This window comes from Falco naumanni, chromosome 7 (assembly GCF_017639655.2).
Source record: "Falco naumanni isolate bFalNau1 chromosome 7, bFalNau1.pat, whole genome shotgun sequence".
Lineage (NCBI taxonomy): Eukaryota > Metazoa > Chordata > Aves > Falconiformes > Falconidae > Falco > Falco naumanni.
In genome coordinates, this window is record NC_054060.1 from 2,252,164 (window position 1) to 2,272,153 (window position 19,990).

The following is a 19,990-nucleotide window of genomic DNA, read 5'->3' on the forward strand; positions in this document are numbered from 1 at the left end:
TCGGGCCTCCCTTCTGCCGGTAAGCATGGGAGGATGCGAGTGGTTTCCCCAACAGACAAAGCATTAAATGAGCAATCGTTAAAGCACCGAAACAAATGAACCGTCACCGGAGGATGAGGGATCTCTGCTGAATGCTCTGTTTTTCTTTTTGTAGGCAATTAAACCTCTCTGTGAGCTGCTGCGGGAAGGGGTGGCCCCATCCATCCTACTGCAGCATCGCTGTGCTGCTGGTCCAGATATCGGGATTAATCTGGATTAAAGAGCACGGAGGAGAACCCACAATTGGCTTCACACACTGACCCAGCTTTCCCCAACTCTTTCTTTAAAGCCCATTGAGTGTTTGAGCTCACATCACCAAGAGGCCTGTGGGCTGGTACAAGGTGGGTGACAACCCCTCTGCCTCTCTAGGTGACAACTGTGACCCCAGAGCCACCCTGTGAGTGATGCTGGGGATGCTCTGGCTCAGAAGAGCCTTTCCTTTGGGAAGGCTGGATGGTGCCAGGAGGCAGGACCGCTCTGGCACGCGTCCCCACCGGGCTTTGCCATGACACCAATGGAGAGGGTGGCCAGAGCAGCACTTGTTGCTCCCCACCGTGGCCAAAGCCACGCCGAGTGACAAAGGCCACTGCCGCGGCCAGCCCCTGCTGCCGGCTGGGCACTGCTCACCCCGTGCCTCGTCCCCTCAGCCCGGGCAGTGACATTCAGGCAGCGCCTTGCGAGCCCTGGTGCAGAAATGACTCACATCCGTGCGACACAAAGCTGGGACACCCCCAGCTCCGTCACCCCCGGGGAAGCAGCTGGAGCCTCTCCCAGCTTCAAAAGGCTCCGGGTTCGGCCGCGTCTTCAGCAGAGCGTAAAGGCAGATGCGATTATCCGCGCCGGCTGCGCAGCCGTTCCGCCGCCCCGGCAGCTCTGTGCTAGCCACGGGCCGGGGGAGGGCAGGGGGTTTGAAAGCTCTTTAAAGCCTCAGGATATAATCTCTGCTCAGAATAATAATAACAAAGTAATAATAAAATAAATAAAAAAACCAAACAAAAATGCCTTGCCACATCTGCCTGGGAAGCTCTCCAATGGCTTGGGCATGGAGCAGCCCAGACTAAAAGCTAGGGGCTGGGGGCGGAAGAAACCACGTTATGGAGCTGCACCTGGGGTGAAGGCGGCCCTGGGAGCTTTGCTGGGTTCACAGCTCAGACCATCCCTGGGGACCCCCAAAATAACCCCACCATTTGCTCCAGGCCCCCTGCCTTTCCCCCACACCTCCCTGCCCAGCCCCGCCATAAAAACCTATTGGAGAAAATGTGTTGTTCTGTTTTACATGCACACAAAGAAAAAAAGATCTGAAGCGAAAACAAGGTCAAACCTTGCTTTGGCTGCCTCATGTCCCCAGGGAGCACGGGGAGGTAGGGCTCCCCACCAGCACTGCCTGGGGGAGAGGAGGGGACCCTCTGGCTCTGGTCTTGGGCAGGGGGACAGGGAAGAGGGGTCCCCAGCCCTCCTCAATGGCTCCAGGCACCCCAGGCTGCCTCTCGCTCCTGGGCTTGGCTGGAGACCCCTCCGTGGGTCTTCAAGCGCAAACTCATGACTGGAGGAGTTGGAGAAATCAAAGCATTTATTAAAGACAATAAATTACATTCCCTTGAAATACAGTAGCTAGTGAGACAAGTCCCTTGCTTTGCAGGACAGGCGGACCTTACCACCCCGGATAAGTGACTTCGGCAGGGCCGGGGGGCTCCTGGGATTATGATTGGGATACTGGTGTGGTCAGAGCCCTGAGGAGCGGAGTGGGCAGGATGCCGAGGCTGTGCCTTTGGGGAGGTATCACCATTTGCAGCCGTGCGACTCTTTCCCTGAAGGTGATTGATTTCTGCTCATCTGTGTTTACCATACCCGTGCAGCACGCACCGTTACCCCCTGCCGAGCACTGCCAGCACCTCGTGACACCAGTGACGAACGCAGCCAGTACCTGCCAGCCCCATGCAGGCAGGTTTAGGAAGCAAATGCCTCGACCCCGACGCTCCTGCAGCGAGAGGGAGGCAGGGCCGGTGCAGCTGGGTGCTCGAGGCCGGAGGAGCGACAGCAGGCGCCGAGGTAGTTGCTGGGTGAGAAAGGCACAGCGGAGGGTGGGCACCAGGAGCATCCCCGACCCTCTGCCTGCTGCCGTCACCGACAGCCCGGAGCTCTCGGTGGGGCTCCGTGGGTCTGGGCTGCGCATACACCCAGGGCTCCCCTGGAAGAATTTGGGAGGTGGAAGAAACATCCAGCCGAAGAGGCAAGAGACGTATGCGACTGGCAGGGGGGATATGCTGCCGGAGCCCGGTGCCAGGATAAAAATACCCAGCCCGTCGCAGCCGGTGGAGGGAATTAGAGTGGAATAACCCGCCCACTGTGGTCAGGGGAGGCAGACGGTCGAGGCAGGGCCAGGAGGGAACTCTGCCTGTTGGGAAATGATGCCAACGTCCAGGGAGAAGGGCAGATGGCTCTACAGACCCACCCGTGGGACCCTCCCGGGGTGGGAGCCCAAGGGTGAGCCCCCGAGGCGGTTACCCCAAAGCGGTTGGGACAAGAGGCTCATCCTTCCTCCACCCCGGCAGCATCTCTTCGCACGGCAGCGCCAGGGCGGTGAGCAGCATCCCGCCGGCTGGCTCCCGGGCATCACTGCAAGGTACAGGCTGTGCCGGGGGGCACAGAGACCGTTCACTCAGCTGCACACGCCATCACCACCCAGCCGGGTGGGATCCCAGCCACGCACGACCCCATGCTGGGGGGAGAGGAAGGCGTGCGGCATCGGGATTACCCATGGGCAGGAATATCCCCGTGGCTGCAGCAGCTGCAGGGATATTGCCCACCACTTCAGCGAAGCCACAAGGGGGGACACTTCCCCAGGCCCCTTTTGTCAAGTCCCCTCCCAGGGGACAAGAGGAGATGGAGACAGGGACTCACTGCTCCGGACGGGCTCCGCCAGCGCCTCCTTGCCCATGGACTGCGCCTCCCGCATCTGCCAGGGGAGAGGGGTGTTTTCCAGGCTGCAGCCCCCCCAGCGTGCTCCAGAGCCCCCCTCAAAAGCAGCCGTACCTTTATCTGATCTTTCAGGTACTCGGCTCGGGCCATCAGGGTCTGGATCTGGTGGACAGAGAGGAAAGTCCCTTCAAAGCCATGCCAACAGGGACACGCCGCAGTCCCACGGCTGGCACTCACCTCCGCATGGAGCAGCTCCCGCCGCCTCCCTGCAGGCTCCGCTGCGGAGGGAAGAGGGATGTGCCGTCCCATCAGCCCCGCGCGCAGGATGCGTCCCTGCCCCGCAGCACCCACCGCAGCCACAACTCACCGGCCAGGAGGAGCAGCAGCTCCCCCAGGCTCTGCTGGTAGAGCTCCAGGGTGTCACGGTCATCTCTGCCTTCCTCCTCCTGCAACAGACCCCAGGGGCCGGGCTGCAGCCGGGGGGATACACCAGCTCCCCCCCGCCTGGGTTTGCTCTTTCCCCTTCCACTCGAGGGGAGACGGGACCCCCAATGCACGACCCACCTTAGCGATGGCAGCAGAAGCCATTTCCAGCGCAGCGCAGAGCCGAGGCTTGTCCTTGGCCATCTCTGCAAGGGGATGTCGCAGTGGGAAGCACCCCGGGGAGGGGGTGACACCCTTCAGCCCAACCCCCCACCGGGTGTCCCCTTCCTGCTCTGAGGCTGGGGGTCCCCACAAAGCGCTACCTTTAAGGAGCTCTCTGGCTGGGTTTTCTTTCTGCAGGAGGCTCTTGTTGCTGGAGGTGACCAATGCCTTCAGCTCCTCTGCGCGGGAGATGTACTGCCCCACCTGCCCACAGCAGGGGGGTGAGGGGACCCCCACCACGGGGACTGGGGGGGCATCTTGCCGAGCTAAGCTGGGGGGATGCCATCCCCCACCTCCCCAGGGATTTTTGGCTCACCTTAGCCCGGATGGCTTCTTTCCGGCGAGCATCACTTTCATCTGGAGGGAGAGCGAATGAACGCTGGGGTGGGTGGGCCGCAAACTGGCCTCTCCCAGGGTGCTGCCCACCCCCCAAAAGCAGCCAGCACTGCCCAGGACCCACACAGCCCCCGGGTGGACTCACAGTGCAGAGCCGGCACAAAATACTCCAGAGCTTTGCAGTACAGGGAGAGGGCGGTGGAGGCGTCCCCCTCCTGGTCCTTCTTCACCGCCTCCACCACCAGGTTGGTCTGGGGGAGACAAGGTGGGGGCTCAGGGCTCAGCCCCGCCATGTCCCCAGGGACCAGCTCCCCAGCACCCCGCTCACCGCCTTGCAGAGGCTCTCAGGGCCGGGGACGTGCTCCATATCCACAAAGGGGTGGGCAAAGAAGCGCTCAAAGGAGATGCGTTTCAAAGGGTCCCTCTCCAAGAGCTGTCCCAAGAGGTCCCGGCACTCCGCGGAGAGTAGGGGTCGGCTGGGCAGCTGGGGAGGGGCAGGGGCTGAGAGACCCCCGGTCCTGCCGCAGCCCCAGCATGGGGATGGGCTGCAAGAATCCACCCAGCACCATCCCATCACGCGTTACCTCAACAGCCCGGTCGCTGCGAATCTTCTCCTCCAGCTCAGCGAAGGAGCGAGAGGCAAAGGGCGGCCTCCCAAAAAGCGCTTCTGCAGGGGGCAAAAAGGGAGCGGCATGGGGAGATGGAGACGGGGAAATCGGCCCCGAGCCAACCCCTGGTGAGCACAAAAGCAAAGCCCACCATAAAGGATGACGCCCACCGACCACAGGTCCACTCGGGCGTCATACTGCTGGCGGCACACCATCTCGGGAGCCATGTAGAGCGGGGAGCCCCGCAGAACGTGCTTCTCGTCCCACGGGGACATGTGCTGAGCAAACCCAAAATCTGTGGGGCAAAGAACGAGGAGAACTTGTGGGGAGTGGGGAGAAGGAATTACCACCCCCAGCCCCTCCCTGGGGACCTGCCCTGACCTGCCAGCTTCAGCTGGGGGTTCTCCGGAGTGCTCAGGAGGATGTTCTGTGGCTTGAGGTCCAGGTGGGAGATGTTGTGGTCATGAAGGAACTTCAGGGCACAGGCTGGGCAGGCAGATGGGCACGTGGCAGCAGGAGAACACCTCTACAGCCCTGTCCCCCAAAATCTGCGGGCCAGAAGCCCTTACCGAGCTGCTGCAGGAAGATGCGTGCCACCTTCTCGGGGAGGATCCTGCGCATCCGGATGAAACGGGAGAGGTCTCCCCCAGCGCAGAACTCCATGATCAGATAGATGTGGTCACTGTCCCACTGGGAGGCAAGAGGACCCCGTCACGCTGCCCTGGCCGGTCCCACTGCATATCCCACCCACACAGGGTCCACCTAGACTGGTTTGCCCAGTCACAGACACCAAGCCCCACGGACACACCCCTGGGGAGCCAGGGGGGACCCCAGGACCTGAGCTGGACCGGTGCTGGCTCAGTGTCACCCCTTCACTGGGAAACGCCCAGCCCCACCTGGAAGTCCTTGAGCTCCACGATGTGCGGGTGTCGGATGGTCTTCAGGATCTCGATCTCCGTCAGCAGATTCTCCACTGACGCCCGGTTAAGGCTCCTCTTGCTCACACACTTGATGGCCACCACCTCGCGCGTGTCCCCCTGCCAAGGGGCACCAACTCTAGAGTCCACCCGTAGCTCCCCCCAAACAGCCACCCTAGGGGTCCTTCCCCAGCCTGGGAGGAGTCCCGGGGGCAAAGGAACCCCTGCCAAGGCGGGGGACAGGTCCCACATCGGGGCTACAGGGCTGTGAAAAGGGGCAGCGCCGCACGGGGGAGGAGGCGGGGGGGGCCAGGCCGCAGCGGGCCCGACCCTACCTTCCTGTAGGCCTTGTAGACGGTGGCGTAGGTGCCGGCACCGAGGCGCTCGGTGAGGATGAACTCATCGAGGCGCGGCGGGGCCCAGCCGGGCCCGGCCATGCCCGATCGGCCCCGGACCCGCTTCCGCCTTCCCAGCGCGCCACGGCCGCAGGCCCGCCCACTACTTAAGCCCCGCCCAATAACCGCCCACAGCCTGGGTCAGGCCCCGCCCGCCCCTCAGGGCCCCACCTACCACCCAAGCCCCTCCCACCGCGCAATCAGCGCCCGCCGCACGGCTCAGGCCCCGCCCGCCGCCAAAGCCCCGCCCATTACCCCAGCTCAGACCCCCGCCCACCGCCCGCAGGGGGATTTTATTCTGAGCACATCTACGTTTCATTATATTAATTATTAATTTTATTTCATTTTTTTTTTTACATGAAAAGATCAGACGCAGCAAAACCCACCCCAGTACCCCCCGAGGAAGGGCATGTGAGCCCACTGATGTGTGGCCAAGGGGGCTTGGGAGGGCAGTGGGCAGCCTCCCCCCCCCCAGCACCCACTGCCCCCGCAGGATGCGGGTACACACCGCGACCCCCGCTGCTGGGCAGGCAGGGGACAGGGGCTGCACGAGGTCAAGTCTGCAAGTAAACCCACGGATGGATGGATGGAGGGAGGGAGAGCTGGGGGGCTGCGGGGCACAGCCCCCACCACACCGTCAGCCCCTGCCCCACACCCCAGGGATGCTGGGCACAGCTCCCAGAGCTGCACACACACCCCAAACCTTGGGCAGAGGAGGAGGAGGAGGAAGGCAGGGAGCTGTCCCTGGAGAAAGATTCATTCATGCTCTCGCCTGGCAGGCTCTCAAGGTTAGCCGGCGAGGGACGTCGTTGGCAGCACATGGCCACATGGCGTTAGAACTGGCGTCCTCGGTGCCGCTGGAGCAGCGCAACCAGCGGGTCAGGCGATCCTTCTTCCCCCTCCCTTCCCTGGTTTAAGGCCGCGGTGAAGACTCGGCCCCCCACTGATGGCTTCTCCCCCTCTCCATGCCTTGGGCTGCTGGCCAAAGGGCACAGGAGCCCCCGAGGGCCATGATCTGCAGGATCCTCGTGGAAGCAGAGGGGGGTATCTGCCACAGAGGGACAAGGAGAAAGGTGTTTCCTCCCTTCTCCAACCCAGCCCTGCTCCCAGGTTTTAATTCATGCCACATTACCCCAACTCTCAGGCAGCCGAGCAGTTAAGAGGTCAAAATGCAGCATTGTTTAAGTGTAATAAACCAAAAGTACAGTTTCTGCTCTTAAAATTAACAACATAAACTACATGCAAGTTACAACCACCCCCACCCCACCCTCCAAAACAGCAGATAATCAAATTCTTCATAGCAAAGGCCAATAGAAGAGAGGAAAAAAATCAAAAAGCCCTTCCCCTTGCCTTCCTGCTACAGGCAGGGCAAGGAGAGGAAGAGAAACAAATGCTCCGTATGTCCTGGACAGAGAAAGGTATTTGCTTCAGAGAATGTCTCCCCTATCTCCCCACACCCTAAAACAAGACAGGGAAAACTAATAGTCATAAATGCAGGCCAGCTGAAGCTAAAAAACCAGACCTCTTCTCATCTGGAGTCGGCATCACAGAGCTAACATGGTACTCCCAAAAAGTGCATCTTCAGGAAAAAAAAAAAAAAAAAAAAAAAAAGGTTGGGGTGACAATGGCAGAGGAAGCGAGGGGGTGGCAGCCCCAGGAAGGGCTAGTTTCCCCGGAAAGCACTCTGTGCAGCTGAGGAGGCCACCCCAGCAGCTGCATTCTGGAAGCCCCTGTTGGTGAGGATTCCTTGGGAAAACTCTTCCTGGGCCCTTTGGAAACTGGCTCCTGTGCGCCGATACAGGGAATGCACCTGGAAAACAGAAAGAGAGCGGAAAAAAACACAAAATCAGCATGCAGTCGTGAGCTCGCTGCACACACCTTGCTTGCCAGCTTGCTCTTCCTCTGCCCTATCGCTAACCAGCTCTCTTAGCAGCTAGAGAGGATGGGCCAGAGCCACTGGCTTCCACCTCACCCAGCACGTGATGCTGTGGATTTCAGGAGACCCTCAGTTGTCATAAAACGCGGAGCTCTCAGCCAAATGGCAGGCATCAGACCAGAAACCCCGCTCTCCGCACTGTGACGGTATGGACACTTAGCCCCTGCATTTACAGATACTTGCAGAGCAGGACCTGAAGGTGCCCACAACTACAAGCATCAGGTATTTCCTTCAAGACACAATTTAGGAGAACATGAGGAGGAAGCAATGGGAACAGGACCAGTTCAGCCTGTCCTTGCCTTCCCCAAAGCTACATTTCTGCCGTTAATTGCAGAAATACAACCCTCACACAGTCGATCAGAGGAAGGAAGGGGGGCTTGTGGCTGGGAGCCAGCAGGAAGGTGCTTGTTTCGATCCCACCAGGCTTTCAGAAGTCCCACAACACTGTGGTAGCAGCGATTGTAAGGCCCTGGAAAGCCAAACAAAGCAACGGCCACCTCTGCTCGGCCAGCTCCGGACACACTCAAGGTAAAGGGAGGTGCAAGTTTGATGTCGGTGTTCAGTAAGGTGACATTTGGGACCTCGCTGGTTGTCTTTGGATGGCAGCTGATGCAGCACACCTTGCTACACTCTCCTTTATTCTAACATGCACGGTTAATGGCATGCCTTACTGAAGCACTTGTGCATCCTCTTCCCTCCCCAAAGGCTACTTTCCCACCTGCAAGTCCCCTTAGTGTTCAAGCAATGTGGCATCAATACAGGAAGCACAAGCAAAATTACTTCCATTAAAAGCTCTTGACCTGACAGTGCCCCAATTACACCTTCAAAAGCAAGCTAATCCCCAGAGAGATGAGAGGAGGTGGCAACCTCAGGATACCCTAGGAGCAGCCTGATCTGTGGCTCTGCGATTCAGCCGAAGTCACACCTTGCCTCCGAGCCACTCACCTGCTTCAGGAGGAAGAGTGAGAGAACCGCACACAGCGTGAAGAACCCTGCCACCACCATCATTATAACCGTCACGGCCAGGTTCCCGTGCAGCTCAGACAGCGCTGCAATCCATCCACTGCGAGAGAGAGGAGAGCAGGGTGAGCATGGCAAGCGTTCAATTCACAGGATGAGAGGGAGCAGAGGGAGAAGACGCACCGACAGTTGTGTAAGAGCCTTTGGGGGAAGGCTACAGGGAAGTGCAAAACCAGCCATAACGGCTGTGGAAACAGGGACCCAGGTGCTCATCCAGGCACTTTTTTGGGGGCCAGAGTTTCCATTCTCATTTTTACAAGCAATGTGCCTCTACACAAGAGAGCTGTGCTCACCTCACCCACCCACGTTACAGCCCTGGCCCCTCGCCCACCCCGCCTTAAGAGGCAAACCCAATACCCCTAGTGCCATCATACATCACGTCACTTCTACAAGCAGCTTCTCAAAATTCAGCCACGTAGCGCAAAGACAGGCTGATACATCTACATTGGAAGAGATCAGCTGGCAGATCCGAAGCCTAGACTTACGTGTCACCATGACAGCTCTGTGTGGCCAGGGATGTAAGTGTTGGATAGGGAGGAAGAGGAAGGAAGGGGTGAAGTCAGAGCTACAGAAAGGAGGAAACTGGCAGTTGTTGAAGGGAAGGGGCAGGGGGGGGACGGTGGGAGTTAACAGTGCTTGGCTGTGGGTGAAAATACCAAGATGCCTCACTCAAAACACCCTCCTACGTGCTGGAGAAAGGAACCTTCCAACTGCTAAACCAAGCAAGCCGTGTGCCACCAGGAGAGAGGGAATCAAGTGAGCCAAACCGTCCCATTCGATGCGCTGCACAACGTCTTGCTCGTTACCAGGAAGCGGAAAGGCACACCATGCACTACAGCCAAAAATAAATGTGCTGCCTGGCTCGAGGAAACACAGCAGAAAGCTCAAAGCACGCTCTCCAAGTCAGCTTAAAAACAGAGTGCCCCCTCCCAGTCCCCCGTGACTCAGGCAGCAGCAGCTAGCAGGGGAGGGAGCACATGGACAGCTTTGCCCATGAGCCCTTCTGCAGGCAGCGGGCAAAAATAGACAGCAGTTTCATTGTGTTCATCACCTGAAGGCTCCCCCTCAGGAGAAAAAACACTAGATGTTAACCTTTTCACTGTTCACAGAAACTCTGGAATCTGACCCACAGCCAAGGCAGCAAGGCGAACAGCAAGGCTGTGCCCTCACTGCAGCGAGGCACTGCTGGCAAGAGGATTGTTGGAGCCACGCCAGAAGCCCAGACTCCCCCTTCTGTACAACACCATCCAGAAAGGGTGAGAGTAAAACCCTCTCTGCTTATATTTTTGAAGCACAGCCCACCACCAACACACTCAAGAAATTCAGTAAGAGTTTGGGGACAGAATCAAGCTGCTAACAGCAGGTACCATACCCAGACTCCAGGTCAGAGAGCCCTCACCTCCACACACTACAGCCCCTGCCAGGGAAAGCTCCATTTTAACACAAGGCAGATGCGGTCAGCAAGGTTCAGCATCAAAAGGGGTAAGTATTATATGTAATAAGTGATGTGGAAGGCAGCAGAGGAGGCACGGAAGGTTTCACATACTCCTTTCTGCACTGGCCCCAAGCAGAAAAAGTACGTGCCTTCGCTGGGGCTAGGATGGGATGAGTGGAGGAGAGAGGCAGCCCAGCTGGGACCTGCCAGAGCTGTGTGTCAGGCAAGGGAGGAAACCCACGGGAGAAAGAAGAGACAGCTGTCAGAAACGGACCCCAAAGCTTCTGACAGTCACAGACCTGGTGAGAAAAAGCATCCATGCAGGGCTGTGACACGGCAGCGTGTGAAACCAAGCTTACCTGTCTCCCCAGCCAGGAATGCCGACAGCCTGGATGATGTAGATTGCTATTTGGCAAAAGAAGATGAAAAAGAAGACGAAGAAGCTGAAGGAGCTGTCAGACCTGCAGGAGAGACAGCAGCAAGAGTGAAACCCAGGGACGTGATCTCTGCACAGACTCCCTTCTCTACAGGGAGGGAAACTGTTTCAGTGAACTCCCTTCTCCCGGGGAAAGCTGCTAAGGAGAAGCAATTTCAGGAGGAACTTACGCAGCAACACAACTTACGCGTCCACTTCGTATCACTAAACCAGAGCTCTGCCCAGTGCAAGATGGGCCAGAGGCAGCCAAATGCACTGTGCTCAACACACGAATGTACCAAACAGTTTCTCAGAAATTAATAATAAAGCAGGACCCTGTGATCGGCTAGGCTTAGATTTCAAGATGAAAAAGGACCACCACAATTAAGCTCCCTCAGCGACTTCTAGTATGTTTAGGAACAAGTGGCTTTGATCTATTTAATGAAGCAAAGAGCTGGAAAAGTCCTGCAGGCAATGTACGATTGGAACAGATAAAACCAAAACTCCACGCACTAAAAGACACACCCCTGTTACAGAAAAAGCTAGTACTTGCCTGAAAGCCTTGTAAATTGGTCGGTACCAGCAGAGAAAGGCACAAGGTGTGAATAAAACAAACCACAGGATCGAGAGACCAAAGTCTACTCCCCTTTCTGCATCGACTGTGAACCATGCCAGGCAAGCAAGCAGGTTTAGGAGCAGTGTAATCGAATGCACTGTGCAGGATGGGAGAGAGAAAAAAATATCAGTAAGTTCTTGGAAAACTCGGATGCATCCCTAATCTCTCGCTGAACACCTGGAGCTCCGCAGAAATTAAGGAGACTTTAGGCCATCTAATTTCCTTGCCTTGCTTGAAAGGAAAACAGAGCTTAACCTAGAGAACCTCATCTGATCCTGCTGCTTACAACCAAATCTTAAATCTTTTCAGAGCACCAAAACTGCCAAATACAGTCGAGACTGTTTTTCACCCAGTCTCTGAACTGTGCTATCCACTGTTTTTCAGAGTCTCAGGAGAGTTGTTAAAGTCTCTCCATTGCGCAACAACCAAAATTCTGTCATGAACAAGCTATTCCCAAAGCATAAACTTTGAGTCCTTTACATTTGCCTTCATAAAAAAGGGAGACATTACTTTACCCTTGCAGACAACACCCACAGAATTTACTGTAGGGCAAAGCTCAGCATTTGATACAGAATCTTCTTAGGAAGAATTTTTAATTGCAGTTCAAGCCATTACTTACGCATCCACAAGTAATATAGCATCTTGCATATCCGCTGGTAGTCAGCTGGGATGTCTGCAGAAAAATCCTGATAAAAACACGGCTTGATCGGACACTTCTTGGGAAGAGGTGGCCAGTTGTTTTGCCTTGCTGTGGAAAACAGAAAGGAGCAGTTCTTCACTTGGTCCTCTCTCATTAAAAGACTAATTTGCATGCCACAATTTGCAAGTAGCCATTCATATACACTGACATTAACAGCTTGGAAGAGGCTAGGTCTTGATAAGAGCAGGTGGCACAGCAGGGATGTGTAAAAAAAATCCGTGGGAGGCAGGATTCCCCTGCAACGGCCAAAGGGCTGTCACAACCATTGCCACTCGGCACTACGAGTCCAGATCCAGCCATCTCAAACCAAGATTAGAGGATAACACTGTTTTGCAGTGGTTAAGAGAGCCTCAACACTGGAAAAACGCTTTATTGCTCCCAGTGAAAAGCTTCAGTGTGGCAGCATCACACATCAGCTCAGGCACCGATACAAAATTGGTGTTTGAAGAACTTAATGTAGCCAAATGCAGATGCTGAGAGCACGCTCGAGGCAGAGACCCACCAGAGCTGGTCTCCAGAACCTCATCTCTGAGCTCATTTCCTATCTTGTAAGTTATGGGATGACAGGTACAGTCCCAAGAGGGTTGCCACAGCTGTGAAGGACTAGAGGAAAGACACATGGCTTCTAAAAAAGCTGCATACACTCAGACAGGCTGAGCCTTCAGCAAATCCTGACAAACCAAGCGACCCAGGCTTCCCTGGGCATCACGCTCACTGCAGGAAGCAGTACTTACGATTAATGCTGGCTGCATTACTCTGCAATTCCCTTTCCTTCTTCTCCAACTCAGCTGCCTTCCTCTCTAATTCTGCCTGCTGCTGAAGAAGCCCAGCCTGTGCTGCCGCAGCCACAGCCTAGAGCAGGGGGAGAAAAAGGTAAGTCCTTCTCTCACTGAGGCAGCAGCAACACCACCAGCAAACACAGCAGGTGCCAAACTGGAATGGAAGCAAAGGCAATTCAACAGCAAGGGTTAAGGACAATTTGAAAGCTGAACACCTGTGGCTGAGCTGAAATGTCTTGAGGCTTTCTGCCTTACCTGCTGGAGGATGAAATCAAGATCAATGCAGAACTCCACCCAGACATTCCTCTCTTATCCCATGGGAAGATAGGGCTGGAAGAGCCCTCAGGAGGCTATCCAGCCTGCTGCCCATCCTCTATGCCCTTTCCTTTCAGCAAAGCTATGCTTTTCTTGCAGTTTCTTCTACCTCCCAGTTCACCTCGTTCCTCTAGGCACCTCGCAACAGAGCGGTTGGCGAGACTCCTGAGCTTCCCTTCCCTTCCCAGCTAGGAGAGGACATTCAAAGGAAAGGCAAGACAGACGCCTACCACACCTCTTAAGCATCTCTTCTGCCTGCTTGCTAGTCTGAGAACCGATCCTTTCTCCTAGCAGCCTTGGCTTTTCTGCTCTTTGGATGAGATGCTCCTGGCAGCCGAGTACTTGCCAGCCAGTCCAAGCAGCAGCTGCAATATATAGCTAGACTGCATTTACACTCCTGGAACAGAGCACGTCTGAGCAGTCACCAGAACTAAGCTAAAAGCATTAGCAGGATACATTTCAGTGTTTGCAGAGGGAAAGCCAGAGCAAACAGACTACAAGGCAAAGTGAGCTCCGCCACCAGGGGGACAGGGAAAAAGGCCTAAGAAGAACTGCATCTATGTACTCCCCATAGAGATCTGCTTCAGCAGGCAGGTACAAATCCAAGTTTAAAAGATCACCTGCAGCCTTCCACATCCAAGCCCAGAGAATCCTGTTCCCTTCCTACTCCCACAAGCCTCCAGAGGCCACAGGAGCCCTTCACACTCTCTAGCCCAGCTCCTGGGAAGGCAGCAGTGAGGGGCTGCCATACCTGGGGAGTGGGCTCCACGGACGTCTGCAGAACAGCAGGTTGCGAGTGGCCAGAAGGCTGCACGGCTGGCGTCGTCCGTGCCGCATTTGTCTGCAAATAAATGACAAGCAACGAGGCAAAAACATTACATATCGCTTCTTTTAGCAAAGGATAGTTCAAGTTTTAGCGCTACTAAACCAGAAACCACTAGCAGGAAGCAACTCTACATTTTCACAAGTTTGTTAGCTCCTTAATGCACTGGGGGCACAGCACTTGAGGATTATGGCTGTTAGGCAAAGGAGAAACAAAAAGGGATTTCCATCAGTTGTTTAAACCACAAATATTGCTTTACCCTGGTTTCCTGTTCTCCTTTTCCCATCTCACACACGCAGCAGCCAGGAAATAAGAATTATGTTCTTGCAGCGATCCATCAATGGTATCGCCACAGCACCTCAGCTCCCAACCCAGAGACCAAATAAATATTGATGTGTCCTGCCACAAAACATCTTCCCCTTCACACTTCATATAGCTTTACTGCGAGCCAGCAGTGAGTTTGAGAGAAGCTGTTCCACACGAGTGGAGAGCTCCAGCTGGGAGTTTATTAGTGCTCAGGCGCAGCAGCGGTGGCTCGCAGCTTGCCACACACGCAATGAGCTGCACCGTCCGTGAGGAAATCGGCTGCAAATGCCTCGCTCTTGTTTTTTTCCAAGCTGCTCCTACCAAGGGACCTTCTACACCACTAAAACCACCACCAAAATACTTGGCGCAAAGACACGTGGCACGTACCAGCTGGGAGTTCTCAGAAAAGGGGTTGAATTCATCCAAGCCACTTTGGCTCGTGTTTGTGAGCTGTGTCACAGAGGGATCCTGAAAGGAGACAGAGCAAAACCAAATCAGCATCGTACATGGCTCATCACGAGCTTATACATTATCTACTGCCTGCCTTCCATCCGCTCGTTAACTGGGAACCAGATGGGGTAAAACACATGCCACAGGCGTGCCCTTGGCTGACAATGGATTTGAATAACCAAGGCGATGACTATCAGCAAGGCAAGATTTGTGGGCAGAAGTAACCTCCTGTTCAGCCAGGAGTACATCTGAAGAACCACAACACGCTCTCCACACAGGAGCCCTTTCTGCAGATTACTACTGCTTACCTACAGCAAGTTATTCCTGATTTCCAGGGACTCAAAGCAGGACATGGACTCGTTCCCCACAGTCAGAATGTTGCTGGGCACCCAGGACCACCTCCCAACCCTCACATGTACCACAAAGCAAGCGAGGATCCACAAAGCATAGGAGAGCCTCACCTCACAAAATTAAACTCCTGGTACAACTGGTCCTGCTATGTCAGCTGCCACCCAGGACATCTGCACCAGCAAGCTAAAATGCCAAGGGTTGCTCTGAAAAAGTGAAACGCCCAGGAAAATTGAGCTGGGTGTGTGACACCAACTACTTTTGGAGGTTTTAACGCTGCTGCCATAACAACTGCGTTCACCTGTACTCACAGCGTCTCCCAGTCACTTCCATCAAATAGTTTGATTGTTTAAAAAAGGCTCTCTGCACCTCTGCTGAGAATGCCTTTCTTCCTTCACCTGCAATGCACGAAGCTATTTTTATCTTCTTTTTTATACACACTGCCTTCCATAAAGAAATCCTTCTTTGATAGCCAGAGTTTGACCTCCGGAGTGCTTCCCTCCCCAGCTACTAGAGAAACAAGGTACTTTTTGAACTCAGAAATCCTACTACGAGAACAGCCCGGCAACCAGATAGCTGGGTGTGGGTTAAAAAAAGAATTTAAACGTGGCTTTTTCTCCCTCCCTCCCCAGCAACTCATGTCTCCAGATTGGTCATTTTAATTTTGTGGTCAATGGGGTGAGAAGCAATTGAGACTGCGACAAGGTGAGAGTTACCAACGGAGGCGTGCAGGGGCCGAGCAAGTACCTGTGCTGCGGGAAAGTCATTTGGCTGGTCTGTAACTCTGGAGCCATTCCTGAGGCTTTAGCGCAGCCTTCTGCTGAACAAGCCTCGTACAGTACAGTTAATGAGTAACTTCACACATCTCCGCGATAGCAGGCACTCCCTACGCAACAGGTTGCACTAGTTTATGAATCACCCTGGGCTGAGGGATCTCAGACAAGTAGGTTTTAGATGCTGCTTGATGAAGTACAACTCCCCAGCCAGGCAGGGCTGTAACAAACGGGGAGCACCAGCAGAACGGCCACGCTGGAAATAAGGGCTGCAAGGACTCCAGGCACAGGTTTTATTTCACCACTTACTCCTCTGGAGGCTTTAGCTTAACCTGTTTTGCAGATGCATGGGCTGTCTACGGAAGCTTACAAGTCAATTAATGCACACTAGCACGACACCCTTTAATCCAGACCAGGCAAGGTCCCAGCCTGACTTTAGTCCAGCAGACAACGACTGCACAAGGAAGAGAAACTCCCTTAAAGGTAGGGGAAGAGGAAAGCAAAGGCTGCGTAACAACCTGAAGAGCTTGAATGGTCAGACTGGGAGGAAAAGTGCTCAGAAATAAGGAGAAACACTAGAACGCTGAGGCAAAATACACATTTTTCTTCCCTTTGCTCACCTCCATTCAAAAAGATAGCTCCCAAATTAACCAGCACAGCACTGCTATAGAAAGGGCAGGCTGCCAGGGCAGGGAGAGCGGCACCACCGTTTCACGGCTTCCAGCTGCAGAACAGTTTGATTTCAAAGGGAGATGACCTCTTATCAACCTCTTATCTTACCACATAGCTTAGAAAAAACCCACAATAATTTAACTCGGTGGCACGGACAAGGCAAGGCAGCTCAGCTTAACTTGCTTGCTGTTGTGCAAGTCTGTGTAAAGTACATATACATAGAGCAAGGAATTTGCAACAGAGCTGAAGTGTGTTTGGACACGTGCCTCTGCACCCTGGCTAGGGCAGGAAGGAAAACAGCAGCTGTGAAACAGAGGGCGATACGAAGGCACCAGCTTCCGCAAGCCTGGACTACACAGTGTTAAGGATGAGTAAGCAGAAGAAATGGAGGGGAGATGAACAAGAAGTTGCCCACAAGCTTCACATTTTACAGTTACTTTCTGCAGGCTAGAAAGGAAAAGGCAGTTGACCCTCTTGCAACAAGCACAGGCCTGATCCTTAACATCGTGAAACAGGGACTTAATTCATCCGCTGCACCACTTGAAGCCACGTTAACCAGCTGTTCCCCTCCAAGGAACTAACGCTCTCCTCTGCTCTGAAGGTCCCCACGTACCTTTCCTTCCAGAGGGTTTAGGTGTTAGGACCCCCAGTTAAACTCAAGCAATTCTCCTCAACTTCTTTCCTGCTTCAGAGCTATGGAAAAGCCTGAGCACCTGAAGGCTCTCTCCAACTATTCCACTCGATTTAATAAGCCCATCCAGCCACAAGCCTCACGCTCACACATCAATTATTAGCTCAACTCAATCTCCAGAACGCCAGCAAGCAGATCCCCATTTGCTGCCCTTCCTACCATTGCTTCCTCAAGCAGCAGGGATAAAGTCATGAAAAATGACATCAAGTTCCCCAGTACAGAATAATTTTGCCTTTCGACCAAATTGCACCGACAGGAAGATTAAAACTGTTATCAAATGCAATGATTAATGCAAATATGTAGTTGCTGTCACACTGTGACAGCTGACAGAGCTGCTAAAAGTTTTTGATACAACAGGTCTATGCAAGAAATTACATTCTTCCATTTCTATCTGCTCCTCCAAGTTAAAGAAACAAAACAAAACGAGATGCCTCTCTAGATGAGACTGAGGCATGAGAACTCAATTTAGAGTCACCTGGAACTTCACACAATTGTCTAAATATCAGAGTAACTGCCCCATATATTACCAGTCCTGCAGTCAGTCACCAGCATGAGACTCCGGAGCACTGCCACAGCCTGGAAGATGAACCAAGAGAAACCTCAAGGATTTTATTATCAGTATCTCTAAAAAGGATGGCAGTTGCCAGTCCTGTCTGAAGCTTATATCAAACATCTGGAAATAGCTGCCACTTATAGCAAGTTACTGAATAAACAGAGGCATTTAATCATCTCTCCTTAACTGGTTATAATAAGCAACAGAAAGAAGAGCCGCAGATCTTTTCAAGAAGACCAAAACAGCTTATTTTATACAAGCTTATTGAAAATCGTGAACGAAGTCTCCTTAAAAGGCAAAGATCCCCAGTTACAGCAGGATTTGCAGAGTACGAAGCACTACACTGGGATCCACAGCAAGGAAAGACGACCTGGTGCTCTGCCCAAGAGACATTCATCAGCGTGACAAGGCTGCGAGGGTGAAGATGCTTCTACACTTTCAGCAAGATCTCCAGAGCGTGTGGAAGGGGATGTCAGCACCAGCTGGGTGGCCAAACAGCCTCCCCAGCCCTGCACGGCACCGAGCCAGTGCATGGACCCAAACCCTGGCAGGGAATGGGGTCATTTCATCAGATTTACTAGAGCAGGACAGCGCTGTCCTACGTCGTCAGATGCCACTTTCAAATTGGAGAGACAGGGCTTTGAGGCTCCAGGCAGCAGCAGTCAAGAGATTCCTCACATCCAGCTGCCGGCAACTGGGGAGATTTTTCTTTAAAAAAAGGGACAAAGGTGAACATGAGACCTCATGCTCCTGAAAGAAGGATATAAAGGCCACAAAGACCAGCTGTAGCTGCGAAGAGCCATCAGACAATTGCAGGGGCATCCATGGCATGACATATATTTGACCTCGTTAAAAAGTAAGCGTGGCATCAGAGCTACCTGCTGTAAATTGCATCCAATCTTTTTTGTTTAAACAGTGAGTAAAGCACGGGCATGGCCCTGTTCCATCAGATACCGGGACAGCTTTAATATTTATTTCCTCGTTCCGAAGCGACAAATCCCTGCGTGAACAGCAGCTGTACCCATGAGCCACCCTATATTCCCCATCCCTGGGAGGGATACTACGGGCACACAGCCACCCAAACCCTTCCCGAGACACACGAGAGCACATTAAAGTGAACACGAGGGCAAGGAAGCATTTTTTTCCTTCTGATTTCACTTGAGATCCTCAAAACACTCAGCTCCATCGATAAACAGTTTCACTTTGGCTTGGCCATGAAATCAGAGGGGAGGACATCACCCCGTCCTGCCGCTCACGTCCCGGCCAGACGGCAAAGGCCAGGCAGCGGGTAAAGCCAAAGCCCGGACGCTCTCACACCGGAGGGGGCCGGAGAGGCCGTTCCCGGCCAGCTCCCCGGGGTGTCGGTGACCCCCCGGTTCAGAGCGCGGAGGCTGACCCCGCAGATGAGAAACCCGCCGAAAGGAGACCAGGTCCCCCGGAACCTCGAAGGCAGCCCCAGGCCCGGGCCCCCAGAGCCGCCGCCCACGCCGCGGGGTGCCCCGCGGGCCGGTGGCAGGAGCTAGCCGTTACCGGCGGACCCCAGGCGGCAGCGCCCGCCAGGCCGCCGCGCAGCGCTCCCTAAGGGCTCGGCCCCCCGGTTACCGGCCGTGGCTTCCACACCGCCGGCACCTGCGCCCAGCCGGGGGGCGCCGAGCCCCCTCCCCAGGCCCGGAGAGGCGGGGCTGGCCGCGCAGGACGGGGGTCCCCCGGGAGGGCTCACGCCGCTCCTGGGGGGTGGGGAGGGGGCGCGGAGACCCCGGGGCTGGCGGGGGGCGACAAGCGAGGCGGGGGGGGGGGGGGGGGGGGCGGGCCGGGCCCGCGGCGCGGCCTAGGGGGGTCCCGGCCCCAGCACGCTCCCCCTAGTCCCGCCCCCTCCTCCTGATTGGCCGCGGCGGGGAGAAGCGGCGCCGCCACTGGCTAGCACCGCGTCAGTCAGTGCCACGTCCCGCCGGCGCCGGGCGGGGGAGCGCCGGGCGGGGGGAAGGGGCCGCAGGGCCCTGCGCCCACCTGGAAGGGGTTGATGTCCACCGGGTCGGCGAACGGGTTGGTGTCGAAGCCCGACATGGGCGCGGTCCCCGCTGCTCCGCTCCGCCGCTCCCGCCGCCGCCGCGCCAGGTACTTCCGGGTCAGCCGAGGCGCCTGCGCCGCGTGACCGGCCCGGCGGCGGGGCGGGTCTGCGTGACGTCACAACGGCGGCCACCTCCTACAGCGCGTGGCGGGGGTTAACCCTATAGGCGGGGCCGCGCGCCATAGGGGGGGCACCTATAGCGGGATCTGGCGGGGAGGGGTGGGGGGTCAG

General features: G+C 55.3%; 2 protein-coding genes across 10 annotated transcripts; both read right to left on the reverse strand.

The window, feature by feature from the left end:
• Positions 1-1,591: 1,591 nt before the first annotated feature.
• On the reverse strand, positions 1,592-5,968 carry ULK3 (unc-51 like kinase 3). Of its 9 annotated transcripts, none has more exons than XM_040601028.1 (16): positions 5,800-5,967; positions 5,444-5,584; positions 5,117-5,237; positions 4,929-5,033; positions 4,699-4,842; positions 4,524-4,606; positions 4,268-4,423; positions 4,085-4,190; positions 3,920-3,960; positions 3,705-3,807; positions 3,523-3,587; positions 3,326-3,404; positions 3,196-3,236; positions 3,073-3,120; positions 2,941-3,023; positions 1,592-2,669 (listed from the first exon to the last, which is right to left on the reverse strand). In XM_040601028.1, the coding sequence occupies exons 1-16, from the start codon at positions 5,899-5,901 to the stop codon at positions 2,480-2,482; spliced, it is 1,608 nt and encodes a 535-aa protein (XP_040456962.1). In that variant the 5' UTR covers positions 5,902-5,967; the 3' UTR covers positions 1,592-2,479. The 9 variants fall into 9 exon arrangements, 8 of the variants coding, with proteins under 8 accessions (XP_040456962.1, XP_040456963.1, XP_040456964.1 ...); XM_040601032.1 differs by having other exon boundaries at positions 2,556-2,758; positions 5,800-5,968; XM_040601034.1 differs by having other exon boundaries at positions 2,556-2,758; positions 2,941-2,995.
• Positions 5,969-7,015: 1,047 nt separating this feature from the next.
• SCAMP2 (secretory carrier membrane protein 2) lies at positions 7,016-19,852 on the reverse strand. Its single transcript, XM_040601037.1, has 9 exons — positions 19,699-19,852; positions 14,592-14,672; positions 13,827-13,916; positions 12,716-12,833; positions 11,901-12,029; positions 11,219-11,378; positions 10,610-10,711; positions 8,741-8,858; positions 7,016-7,669 (listed from the first exon to the last, which is right to left on the reverse strand). Exons 1-9 carry the CDS (start codon positions 19,753-19,755, stop codon positions 7,523-7,525), a joined length of 1,002 nt encoding a protein of 333 aa, XP_040456971.1. The 5' UTR covers positions 19,756-19,852; the 3' UTR covers positions 7,016-7,522.
• Between the last annotated feature and the right edge of the window lie 138 nt (positions 19,853-19,990).

What these genes read in the sequence shown, in the direction of transcription:
- SCAMP2 (XM_040601037.1), bottom strand. Translation starts at nt 19,755, where the DNA reads ATGTCGGGCTTCGACACCAACCCGTTCGCCGACCCGGTGGACATCAAC. An exon ending in TGGACATCAACCCCTTCCAG is followed by an intron (nt 14,673 to 19,698) that starts GTGGGCGCAGGG and finishes GTCTCCTTTCAG; the next exon opens with GATCCCTCTGTGACACAGCT. An exon ending in ATTCCTGGCTGGGGAGACAG is followed by an intron (nt 8,859 to 10,609) that starts GTAAGCTTGGTT and finishes TCTCTCTCGCAG; the next exon opens with TGGATGGATTGCAGCGCTGT.
- ULK3 (XM_040601028.1), bottom strand. Translation starts at nt 5,901, where the DNA reads ATGGCCGGGCCCGGCTGGGCCCCGCCGCGCCTCGATGAGTTCATCCTC. An exon ending in GCAGCGACCGGGCTGTTGAG is followed by an intron (nt 4,424 to 4,523) that starts GTAACGCGTGAT and finishes GCCCCTCCCCAG; the next exon opens with CTGCCCAGCCGACCCCTACT. An exon ending in GGCGGAGCCCGTCCGGAGCA is followed by an intron (nt 2,670 to 2,940) that starts GTGAGTCCCTGT and finishes CCCCCGGCACAG; the next exon opens with CCTGTACCTTGCAGTGATGC.